Raw genomic sequence first — 11,299 nt, forward strand, 5'->3', positions numbered from 1 at the left:
TTTCCTCCCCTTCTTTTCCTCCCCTTCTTTTCCTCCCCTTCTTTTCCCCCTCCTTTCCCCCTGTTCCAGGTCTCAGTTCCTGGAGGACGCGGTGCGGGAGCAGCGCTCGGTGCTGGCAGCGCTGGTGCAGCGCCTGGGGGACAAACACGCCGTGCTGCAGCGCTCCACCAAGGAGCTGCGTGGCTTGTGGGTGTCCCCTGTGTCCCCCTCCCCGTCCCCCCGCGTGCCCCGCGTCCCCCTGACCCCCCCGTTCCCGGCAGCATCCGGCGGGTGACGGACGTGCAGAAGCGGGTGCAGGTGGAGGTGAAGATGGCCATCCTGCAGATCATGAAGGAGCTCAACAAGCGCGGCAAGGTGCTGGTCAGCGACGCCCAGGTGAGCCCGGGGCCGTCCCCAGCTCGTCCCCGCGTGGCCCGGCCCGGTGACAGCGGTGTCCCCTCCCTGTGCCTGGCAGCGGGTGACCGAGGGGCAGCAGGAGAAGCTGGAGCAGCAGCACCGGGCCATGAGCAAAGTGCAGCGGCAGCAGGAGCACGTCCTGCGCTTCGCGGCGCGCGCCCTCGGCAGCCCCCACAGCACCGCCCTGCTGCTCTCCAGGAGGCTGGTGAGGGGCTGAACCCCCCCAAAAACCCCCCAGATTCCTCTCAGAATCCCTCCTCCACTTCCCCCAAACAGCTCCTGGGGCAGGGGGTGGCACTTGGGGACAGTTGTGTCCCTTGTCACCGGGATGCTGCACTCTCAGAGCAAAGCCACCCCCAGGCAGTGCAGAGCAGCTGGTGAGGAGCCAAACCCCCTCAGAGCCCCCTGGAGCCCCCCAGATTCCCCTCAGAGCCCCCCAGAGCAGCGTGTCGGGCCGGGACTCCCAGGGGTGGCACTTGGGGACAGCTGTGTTCCCCTGTGCCTGGGACTCTGTGCCCTTGGAGTGAAGCCACCCCCAGGATGTGCCACCTCTCACCTGGGCCCAGGTGTACCCCGTGTCTCCTGTTTTGGGGCTCAGGGGGTCACAGGACAGTACCCAAGGGACAGTTTGTCCCCAGGGTGCCCTGTGTCCCCTGCTGCCACCCCACTGGTGGTGTCCCCAGGGTGCTGGGGGGGTCATCCTTGGCACGTCCCCTCACAGGTGCCACCAGGGTGCCACATCCCCCCCCTCTGGGTCCTGCAGTCCCTCTCACTGTGGTCCCACACGTCCCCGTGGGTGTCCCTGTGCTGTGACAACGTCCCTGGGGTGCTCTCCCCTGTCCCCTCGCTGTCCCCACGCTGTGCCACCCCCCAGGCAGTGTCCCCTGTGTCCTCCCGAGGTCCCCACGTGCTGCTGTCCCCCCCCTTTCCCAGATCCACTCGCAGCTGCTCCGGGCGCTTCGGGTCATCGTGGAGCCTGTGGAGCCCCAGGGGGACATGAAATTCCAGTGGGACCTGCACGCCTGGACCAAGAGCGCCGAGAGCTTTGGTGAGGGGACACCGGGGAGCAGGGCATGGGGGGGACAAGGGACAGGAGGGAGCAGGACGTGGGGTGACAAAGGACGGGAGGGAAGAGGATGGGGGTGACAAGGGACAGGAGGTGCCAGGTGGGAGGTGACAAATGGCAAGGGGGTCCCAGGTGGGAGGTGACAGGAGGCAAGGAGTACCAGGACATGAGGGGTGACTGGGGGCAGGAGGTCTCAGGGAGGGGGTGACTGGGGGCAGGATGTCCCAGGGTGGGCGGTGACGAGGCACAAGGGGTGTCAGGGGACCCCAGGGCCACCCTGACACCCCTCCTCCCCCACAGGCACCATCATTTCGGAGCATCCCCTCCCCCCCTCGCTGAGCCCCCCGCCCTCGCTGAGCCCCCCCCCTGCTGCCAGCCCCCGGAACCCCTCCCCCGCCTCACAGGTACTTTGGGGGGACATTTTTGGGGGTCCCCCCCCCCCGGGGGCCCCCCGGGGGTGCCCACCACCACATTGGCCGGCGGGGCCCCCCCCAGGCCACGGTGGTGAGTGGGGGACAGGTGACCCCTGAGCTGCTCCTGCAGGAGCAGGAGCCCCCCTGGACCCCTCCCTGTGGGGCCGAGGGGCCGGAATGTCCCCCCGAGCTGTCCCCCCCCCACCTGGACCCGCAGCTGACCGAGACCCCCGAGCTGGGTGAGTGGGGGGGACACGGGGAGGGGGGACACGAGAGGGGACACGCAGGAAGCCCCTGACGTGGTGTTTGTCACCAGCCACCAGCCCCCCTGAAAACGCCATCACTGGAGTGAGGAGGTGAGTGGGAGGGTCCCTGTCCCTTGTCACCCCCCTCCCGCCCCCTGGGACCCCCTGTCCTTTGTCACTCCATGTCCTGGGACCCCCTGTCCCTTATGGTCCTTCCCCAGGACCCCCCTCCCTTCTCACAGCCCCTGGACCTCCTGTCCTTTGTCACCCCCAACCTGGTCCCTCCTGTCCCTTGTCACCCCTTGTCTTGGCCCCTTGTCACAAGGGTGACATTTGGGGCTTCCTGGAGCCCCCCTGGTTGCCCTGACAACCCCCTTCCCCCCCCGGTTATCCAGGAGGAAACCCGGGAATTCTCCCAGGGAGGAGAAGTTCGTTAAGAAGCTGCTCATTAAGCGGTAATTGGAGGATGGGGGAGGGGAAGATGGACCCCTGGGACCCCTCTGTCCTTTGTCACCTCTGTCCAGGGCTACCTGCGGCCCCTCCCATCCCATCCCTTCCTAAAGGTTCCTTGTCCAGGATGTCCCTGTCCCCTGTTCCTGGGGTCCCTCTGTGCCAGGGGTTGGCCAGAGCAGCCCTGTCTCTTGTCCCCCTGTCCCCAGGGCTCCCAGGCCTTGTCACTCTGTCCCTGGGCTGCCCCTGTCCCCAGCACTCCTGATTTTTGTCACTCTGTCCCTGGGCTGCCCCTGTCCCAAAGTGCCCAGGGGGACTCCCAGCACCCCAAACTCCCAGGAACTGTCCCTTCTTGGGCTGGGGGGCTCTGACCTCCCCCTGTCCCCCCAGGAGGGGCCCCCCCGGGGCCCAGGGCAGCCCCCTGCTCCCAAAGGTGCCGCGGGTGAGCCTGGAGCGCCTGGAGCTGGACCTGGAGCTGGACCCGGCCCAGCCGCCCGTGTTCCGCATCTTCCCGGGGCCCTCGGCCGAGGAGTTCAGCGTCATCGTCATCGAGCAGGGGACGCCGGGGACAGCGGGGACAGCGGGGACGGCGCAGCCACACGGAGCCCTCCGTGTCAAGGTGAGCGACCCCCGTCTCCGTCCAGTGTCCACTGTCCCCCTCCCCACCCAGGTGAGCGTCCCCCGTGTCCCCCTCCAGGTTCCCCTGTCCCACTCCCATCCACGTGAGTGCTCCATGTCCCCCTCCCTGTCAAGGTAAGGGTCTCCCATGTTCCCCTCCACTGTCCCCTGTCCCCCTCCTGTGTTCCGTGTCCCCTTCCCCATCCAGGCCAGCATCACCAGTGCCCCTCCCCCTCCCATGTCCCCATCCCCATCCAGGTGAGCATCCCATGTTCTCCTCCCCTGTCAAGGTGAGGGTCCCCCCCTCCCCCTCCGGTGTCCCATGTTCCCCTCCCTGTCCCCCGTGTCCCCTGCCTGTGTCCCCTCTCCCTCACGGCATCCCCCCACGCAGGAGGAGCAGCAGGAATCGCCCATCGGGGACACCGGGGACACTGGGGACACCAAACCCGTGGGGCTGCTCCCTCCTCCCCCGGGGGAGCTGGGCCCTGCCACAGGATCCTCCCCGGGCCCGGGGCTCCCGGTGGTCCCGGCGGTCCCAGGGATGCCGGTGATCCCAGGAATGCTGGGGGTCTCGTGCTGCCGCGTGTGCGGCCAGGCGGGGGCCGTGGTGATGTGCGACCGCTGCCAGCGCTGCTTCCACCTGCACTGCCACCTGCCCGCCCTGCAGGATGTGCCCAGGTACGGGATCCACTGGGATCCACCGGGATCTGCTGCCCCTCAGCGCCTCCCGGGGTCTGGGATCCACTGCCCCATGTCACCTCCCCGAGTCCCCCAGTGTCCCTGGGACTCACAGCCACTTGTCACCTCCCTGGGAGCCAGGATCTGCTGGGATCCACTGCCCCTTGTCACCTCTGGATCTCCCGGTGTCCCTGGGTTCTGCTGTCTTTTGTCACCTCTCTGGGTCCCCCAATGTCCGTGGGATCCCTTGCAATCCACTGCCCCATGTCACCTCCCTGTGGATCAGCTGTGACCTCTTTGACCCTGGGCTCTCTGGCTCTGATCCCTCTGGGAATCCCCCTGCTGATCCCAAATGTGGGACCTCGTGTCCCTGATCCCTCTGGGAATCCCCCTGCTGACCCCAAATGTGGGACCTCGTGTCCCTGATCCCTCTGGGAATCCCCCTGCTGATCCCAAATGTGGGACCTCGTGTCCCTGATCCCTCTGGGAATCTCCCCACTGACCCCAAACCTCATGGGATCCACCTTCCCTGCCCCCCACACCCTTCCCTCAATCCCAGAGCCCTGGGGGTGTCCGGGCACCGATCCCATGGGATCCCATTCCCGATCCCACAGCCCCGAGTGGACGTGTTTGCTGTGCCAGGAGCTGCCCCCACCCAGCCTGGACGTGGAGCAGGGACCCCCCCACAAAATGAGCCCCCTGGACCAGCAGGTGAGTGCAGGGTGGTCCTGGGGGATCCAGCAGCTCCCGCTGGGATCTCAGGATCCTGCTCCCGCTCCCGCAGAAGTGCGAGTACGTCCTGCTGGAGCTGCTGTGCCACGAGCCCTGCCGGCCCCTCCAGCGCCTCTCCAGCTCCCCGGTGAGCCCAGCGGGATCCAGGGGTGTGGGATCTGCTCCCAGCGGGATCCCTGACCCCAGTCCCGATCGCGATCCCGCAGGACAGCCGGGACGCCATCGACCTGACGCTGATGCGGGCGCGGCTCCAGGAGAAGCTGAGCCCCCACTACCGGAGCCCCGAGGAGTTTGCCCGGGACGGCTGGCGGCTGCTCCGGCAATTCCATCAGCTCACCGAGGTCTGGGAATCCCCTTGGAGGGGCTGGGGGTTCCTCTGGGAGTCCAGCCCCTCTCAAGTTCCCTGCTTTCCCCTCAGGACAAGGCAGACGTTCAGTCCATCCTGGGGCTCCAGCGTTTCCTCGAGAGCCGCCTCAGCACTGTCTTTGGAGACCAAAAGTTCTCGCGGCTCCTGGTGGATCCCGAGGAATCCCTGGAGCTGTCCCCAGGATGCTGATGGCCACTCCTGGGGTGCTGAAACCCCTCCCAGGACCCCAGTTATCCCCCTGGGCTCCTGATTCCCCCCCATGTTTCCGATTTCCCCCCGGATCCTGCCCCAGAGCCTCCCAGGGCCTGGCGACGTCCCTGTCCCCCATTATCCTGGGGTCACTTGGAAAAATAAAGCCCTGGCTTGGCCTCTTGGATTCGCCCTCATTTCAGTGCTGGATTTGAGCTGGATTTCCTGGATTCTCCCTCACTTCAGGGCTGGATTTGACCCAGATCTCTGGGACTCTCCCTTATTTCAGGGCTGGATTGACCCCTGTGCCCCCCGTTTTCCCTTCTCCTTCTGCCCCACCAGTTCCATCCATGCCCCCGCCCTGAGCGGCTGGAGCTCAACTGGGAGCTGGTGGGGTGGAGCTGGGACGGGCAGCGCTGAGAGGGAAGGGACTGGGCCCAGTATGGCCCCGCGGGAGGGACTGGGAGGGGAAACTGGTCCCAGTACACCCCCCGGCCTCAGTAAAGATGGCCGCGCCCACGGGGAACATGGCGGCGCCCATTGGGAGAAAGGGCCTCAAACTCCGCCCTGGGGCGGGATTGGCTGATGGGAGCCGGGAGGAACCCGGAAAGAGCCGAGTGTGAGGAGCGGGAAAGAGGTCTGGGGACATACGAAGGGGCTGACGGAAAGAGCCGAAGTGTTCCGGAAAGAGCCGAGGGACCGAGAGCTGTGCTTTTCGGAGCGCCTCGCTCCGCCTCCTTTTCCGGAAGAACCCGAAGTGCTCCGGAAAACACCGAAGCGGGGTCGAAGCGCCGGAACGAGTCGATCTCCTTCCGGAAGAAGGCGAAGAGCCCTCGGGCTCGCCCGAGCCTTTCCAGAAAGTCCTCCGAGGCCCCGAACCGCCCCTTCCGGAGACCCCCGAGGCCCCCCCATCCTTCCGTAGATCCCCGAAGCGATTCCGGAAACTCCGGAAGCGGTTCCAAAGCGGCGCCTGCGGACCCCGGGGCAGTTCCGCAACCCCCCGAAACGGTTCCGAAGCAGTTCCGGAAGTTGCCAGGCGACTCCGGAGTTTGCCAAGAGGTTCCGAAGCCGTCCGGAGGTTCCCGAAGTGATTCCAGAGACCCACGAAGCGGCCCCGGAGATTGCCCAGCGTTTCTGAAGCGGTTCCGGAGAGTCCCGAACCACCTCCCCCTTTCCGGAGATCTCCGAAGCGGCTCCGGGAGGTTTCGAGCGGCTCCGGACATCCCTACGACCGCTCAGCAAAGTCCCGAAACGGTTCAGAAGCGGTTCCGGAGATCCCCGAGGCGGTTCCGGAAGTTTCCAAGTGACTCCGGAAACTCCCGAAGTGGTTCCGAAGCCATTCCGGAGCTTCCCGAAGTAGTACCGGAGATCCCCGAACCGTCTCCGGAGTTTCACGAAGCGACTCCGGAAGTTGCCGAGCGGTTGTGAAGCGGTTCCGGAGAGTCCCGAGCGGCTCCGGAAGTTGCCGAGCGGCTCCGGAAGTTGCCGAGCGGGCCGGCCCTCAGCGCTCGCCCCCGGCCCCCGTCGCCCCCGGACCCCCCGAACCGGAGCCGCCCCCGGCCCGGCCCCGCTCCCTCGGCCCCGGGGGGGGCCCGGACCCGCCCCGGCCCCGCCGCCCCGGCCCGGCAGGATGATCAAGCTCTTCTCGCTGAAGCAGCAGAAGAAGGAGGAGGAATCGGCGGGCGGCACCAAGAGCTCCAGCAAAAAGGCCTCGGCCGCGCAGCTCCGCATCCAGAAAGGTGTGGGGGGAGGAGGCGGACACGTACTGGGCCCAGTAAGGGCCACATACTGGGCCCACCAGGGCCCTCGTGGGGGGCAGGTACTGGTCTCGTTAACGGCCCTGTTGGGGCCCGGTACTGGTTCCAGTAGGGCCTCGATGAGGGTCCGGTACTGGGACCAATAGGGCTCTGATACTGGTCCCAATAAGGCCTTGGTGAGGGGCAGGTACTGGTCCCAGTAGGGGTCACATACTGGTTCCAGCAGGGCCTCCGTGGGGGTCGAGTACTGGTCCCAGTAAGGCCCCGGTGGGAGGCAGGTACTGGTCCCAGTAAGGCCCCGGTGAGAGGCAGGTACTGGTCCCAGTAGGACTCAGAGACTGATCCCAGTAGGGGCCTGGTTGGGTTTGGGTGCTGGACCCAGTAGGAGTCAGATGCTGGTCCCAGTCGGGCCTCAGTGGGAGTCAGGTACTGGTCCCAGTAAGGCCTTGGTGAGCAGCAGGTACTGGTCCCAGTGGTCCCTGGTGGGGGCAGGGATTGGCCCCAGTAAGAATCAGATACTGGTCCCAGTAGGGCTCAAGTGGGAGGTAGGTACTGGTCCCAGTAAGGCCTTGGTAAGGCTTAGGTGCTGGTTCCAGTAGGGGTCACACACTGGTCCCACTAAGGCCTTGGTAAGGCTCAGGTGCTGGTTCCAGTAGGGGTCACACACTGGTTCCGTTTAGGCCCCAGTGGGAGGCAGGTGCTGGTCCCAGTAGGGGTCACACACTGGTTCCAGTTAGGCCCCAGTGGGAGGCAGGTGCTGGTCCCAGTGGGGCCCTGGTGGAGGTCAGGTACTGGTCCCAGTAGGAGGCGGGTACTGGTCCCAGTAAGACTTTGGTGAGGGTCCCAGTTAGGTCCCAGTTGGGGTCAGGGCCTGATCCCAGTTAGGCCCTGGTAGCAGGCAGGCACTGGTCTCAGTAAGGGTCAGATACTGGTCCCAGTAGGGCCCCAGTGGGGCTGTTGTCCCAGGAAGGGTCACATACTGGTCCCAGCAAGGCCTTGCTGAGGGTCAGGTACTGGTGCCGGTGGGGGTCAGATACTGGTCCCAGTAAGGTGCTGGTGAGGGACGAATGCTGGTCCCAGTTAGACCCTGGTGGGTGGGAGGTACTGGTCCCAGTGAGGGTCAGGTACTGCTTCCAGGAGTGTCCCAGGAAGGGGCAGGTACTGGTCCCAGTAGGGCCCCACTGGGGTCATGCTCTGGTCCCAGTAGGGCCTTCCTGGGCGGGGGGTTGGGCTTGTGGGGTTGTTGTCATGGCCGTGTCACCCGTGTCCCTTGTGTCCCCTTTGTTCCTTTGTGTCCCCATGTGTCACCTGTGTGTCCGTTTGTCACCTGGGTCCCCATGTGTCACCCCTGTCACCCACATCCTTGTGTGTCCTCATGTCCCCAGTTGTCCCCAGCTGTCCTCAGTTGTCCCCGTTTGTCCCCAGACATCAACGAGCTGAACCTGCCCAAGACGTGCGAGATCGACTTCTCCGACCAGGACGATCTCCTGCACTTCCGGCTGCTCATCTGCCCCGACGAGGTGGGTCTGGCACCCCCTGGCACCCCCCTGGCACCCCCTGGCACCTGTGTCACCCCCTGTCACCTCCTGCCACCTCCCTGCGGCCCCTTGCTCAATCTGCCCTGGCGAGACGGGGACTGTCCCCTCCTGTCCCCCATCCTCCTCCATCCTGCCTGTCCCCTCCTGTCCCCTCCCTCTGTCCCCTCCTGTCCCCTCTCTCTGTCCCCTCCTGTCACTTTGGGGTCCCCATTGTCCCCCTGTCCCACCCCGTCCTTGTCCCCCCATCCCTTCTCCCCCCCGGTGACGTTTCTCTGTCCCACAGGGTTTCTACAAGGGCGGCAAATTCGTCTTCAGCTTTAAGGTCAGTCCTGGACCCCCGCTGTGGCCACCAACCCCCCCACTGTGGCCACCAAACCCCTGCTATGGCCACCAAACCCCCCCTGTGGCCACCAAACCCCCCCTGTGGCCACCAAGTCCCTCTCATGGCCACCAAACCCCTCCTGTGCCCACCAAGTCCCAGGGCCACCAACTTCCCTCTTGTGGCCACCAGCTCCCATGGCTACCAGTGGCCATGGGGATGGGGTGAGGGGACCAGGTGGCCACTGAGCCCTGACCAGTGGCCGCCGAGCTGTGACAGGGCTCCTGTGGGTCAAAGGTGGTACCTGGGGGCTGGTGGCCACCAAATGCTGACCAGTGGTCCCTGAGGCACTGTGTGTCCCCTGTGGGCTGGGAAGGGGGTTGGTGGCCACTGAGCCATGCCCGGTAGCCCCGGGGGTGACTTGGTGGCCGTGTCCTCCCCCCAGGTGGGCCAGGGCTACCCCCACGACCCCCCCAAAGTGAAGTGTGAGACGATGGTTTATCACCCCAACATCGACCTGGAGGGCAACGTGTGCCTCAACATCCTCAGGTGGGCTACCGACACCCCTGGGGGGGCTACTGAACATCTAGGGGGGCTACTGAATACCTGGGGGGGCTACCAACACCTGCATGGGGGCTACTGACACCTGGGGGGTAACATGTGCTTCAGCATCTGTAGGTGGGCTACCAAAACCCCTGGGAGGGCTGCTGACACCTTGGGGAGCTACTGAACATCTGGGGTGGGCTTCAGGACAGCTGGAGGGCCACCAAACAGCTGAGGGGGCTACTGGGGGAGATTCTGATACCTTGGGGCTACCAAACATCAGGGAGGAGCACCAGACACCTGGGGGGGCTACTGAAGACCTGGGGGGGCTACCAATACCTGGGGTGGCTACTGACGCCTGGCGGGGCTGTGGTGGCCGTGGTGGCCACGCTGACCCCTGGCTGTGTCCGTAGGGAGGACTGGAAGCCCGTCCTGACCATCAACTCCATCATCTACGGCCTCCAGTACCTGTTCCTGGTGAGGGGGGACACCTGGGGACACCTGGGGACATCTGGGGACACCTGGGGATACCTCAGGGACACCTGGGGGCCTTGGGGACACTTGGGGACACCTGGGGGCCTTGGGGACACCTGGGGGCCTTGGAGACACCTCAAGGACACCTGGGGACACCTCAGGGACACCTGGGGGCCTCGGGGAGACCTCGGGGACACCTGGGGACACACCTGGGGGCCTTGGGGACACCTCAGGGACACCTGGGGACACCTCAGGGACACCTGGGGACATGTGGGGGCCCTGGGGACACCTCGGGGACACACCTGGGGACATCTGGGGGCACCTCAAGGACACCTGGGGGCCTTGGAGACACACCTGGGGGCACCTTAGGGACATCTGGGGACACCTGGGGGCCTTGGTGATGCCTGGGGACACCTTGGGGACATCTCAGGGACACCTGGGGACACACCTGGGGGCCTTGGGGACACCTCGAGGACACTGGGGGGGCACCTCATGGGGGCACCTGGGGGGCTTGGGAACATGGGGGGGGCACCTGGGGGTGTTTGGGGACACCTGGGAGGGTTCAGGGGGGCCCTGGGGGGTGTGAAGGGGTCCCTGGGGGGGGTTGGGGCTGTGGGGTCCCCCCTGAGTTCCCCCCAAAGCCAGGAGCCAAACCCTGGGCACCCCCGAGCGAGGGGTTCTGGCCTCTGGGGGGTTTTAAGGGGTTCTGGGGTCCCCCCCCCCCAGATTTTGGGACCCCCCCCAACCCTAAATTTCCTAAAGGGGCCCCCCCCAGCCCTGAACCCCCCCAAAAACCAGGAGCCGAACCCCAAAGACCCCCCTGAACAAAGAGTGCTGGGGCCCCCACCTTAAATCTCTGGGTCTGGGGTCTTCGGGGGGTTTTAAGGAATTCTGGGGTCCCCCCTCAAATTTTGGGTCCTCCCAACCCTGAATTTCCCCCTGAGCAGGAGCTGAACCCTGAGGACCCCCTGGACAAGGGGTGCTGGGCCCTGCTCTTAACCCCCGGGGCCTGGGGGGTGTTCTGGGGTCCTCCCCCAGATTTTGGGGCCCCCCCTAACCCTAAAGGGGGCTCTTTAGGGTCCCCAAAAATCCAGGAGCCGAACCCCAAAGACCCCCCTGAACAAAAGGTGCTGGATCCCCCCCCCAAAATAGGAGCCAAAAACCCCCGGGACCCCCCAAACAAGGGGGTTTTGGGGTAGGGGGGGGTTGTTAAGGAATTCTGGGGGTCCCCTCCCCACATTTTGGGGCTCCCCCAACCCTAAATTTCGCCCTGAGCAGGAGCCGAACCCCGAGGACCCCCTGAACAAAGAGGCGGCCGAGGTCCTGCAGAGCAACCGGCGCCTCTTCGAGCAGAACGTGCAGCGCTCGCTGCGGGGGGGCTACGTGGGGGCCACCTACTTCGAGCGCTGCCTCAACTGCTCGAAGAGGCGCCGGTTGCTCGGGGGGGCATCCAGCGCCTCTTGGTCCGGGGGGTCTTTGGGGTTCGGCTCCTGGATTTTTGGGGACCCTAAAGA

The 11,299-nt window shown here is 65.6% G+C and overlaps 2 protein-coding genes across 2 annotated transcripts in view; both read left to right on the forward strand.

Moving 5' to 3' along the window:
- The window catches only part of TRIM28 (tripartite motif containing 28), an 8,376-nt gene extending 3,134 nt beyond the window's left edge, over positions 1-5,242 (forward strand). The window contains exons 3-16 of the mRNA XM_042021445.1: positions 70-186; positions 261-375; positions 455-601; positions 1,330-1,444; positions 1,763-1,866; positions 1,946-2,114; positions 2,192-2,231; positions 2,516-2,575; positions 2,961-3,240; positions 3,580-3,866; positions 4,481-4,577; positions 4,651-4,725; positions 4,805-4,939; positions 5,017-5,242. Of these exons, the coding sequence (XP_041877379.1) occupies positions 70-186; positions 261-375; positions 455-601; positions 1,330-1,444; positions 1,763-1,866; positions 1,946-2,114; positions 2,192-2,231; positions 2,516-2,575; positions 2,961-3,240; positions 3,580-3,866; positions 4,481-4,577; positions 4,651-4,725; positions 4,805-4,939; positions 5,017-5,154 (1,879 nt within the window). The 3' untranslated portion in view covers positions 5,155-5,242. The remainder of the gene's footprint in view (positions 1-69; positions 187-260; positions 376-454; positions 602-1,329; positions 1,445-1,762; positions 1,867-1,945; positions 2,115-2,191; positions 2,232-2,515; positions 2,576-2,960; positions 3,241-3,579; positions 3,867-4,480; positions 4,578-4,650; positions 4,726-4,804; positions 4,940-5,016) is intronic.
- Positions 5,243-6,741: 1,499 nt separating this feature from the next.
- Positions 6,742-11,266, forward strand: UBE2M (ubiquitin conjugating enzyme E2 M; the record flags this gene model as incomplete). The annotated part of the gene is made up of 6 exons (XM_042022236.1): positions 6,742-6,893; positions 8,337-8,431; positions 8,733-8,771; positions 9,214-9,317; positions 9,725-9,788; positions 11,064-11,266. Coding segments are annotated over exons 1-6 (614 nt in total), but the record flags the coding sequence as incomplete, so codon positions are not given.
- Between the last annotated feature and the right edge of the window lie 33 nt (positions 11,267-11,299).

The sequence above is a fragment of the Corvus kubaryi genome, unplaced genomic scaffold (assembly GCF_017639235.1).
Source record: "Corvus kubaryi isolate FWS band 111438036 unplaced genomic scaffold, C.kubaryi_AGA036_p1.0 117, whole genome shotgun sequence".
NCBI classification, from domain to species: Eukaryota; Metazoa; Chordata; class Aves; order Passeriformes; family Corvidae; genus Corvus; species Corvus kubaryi.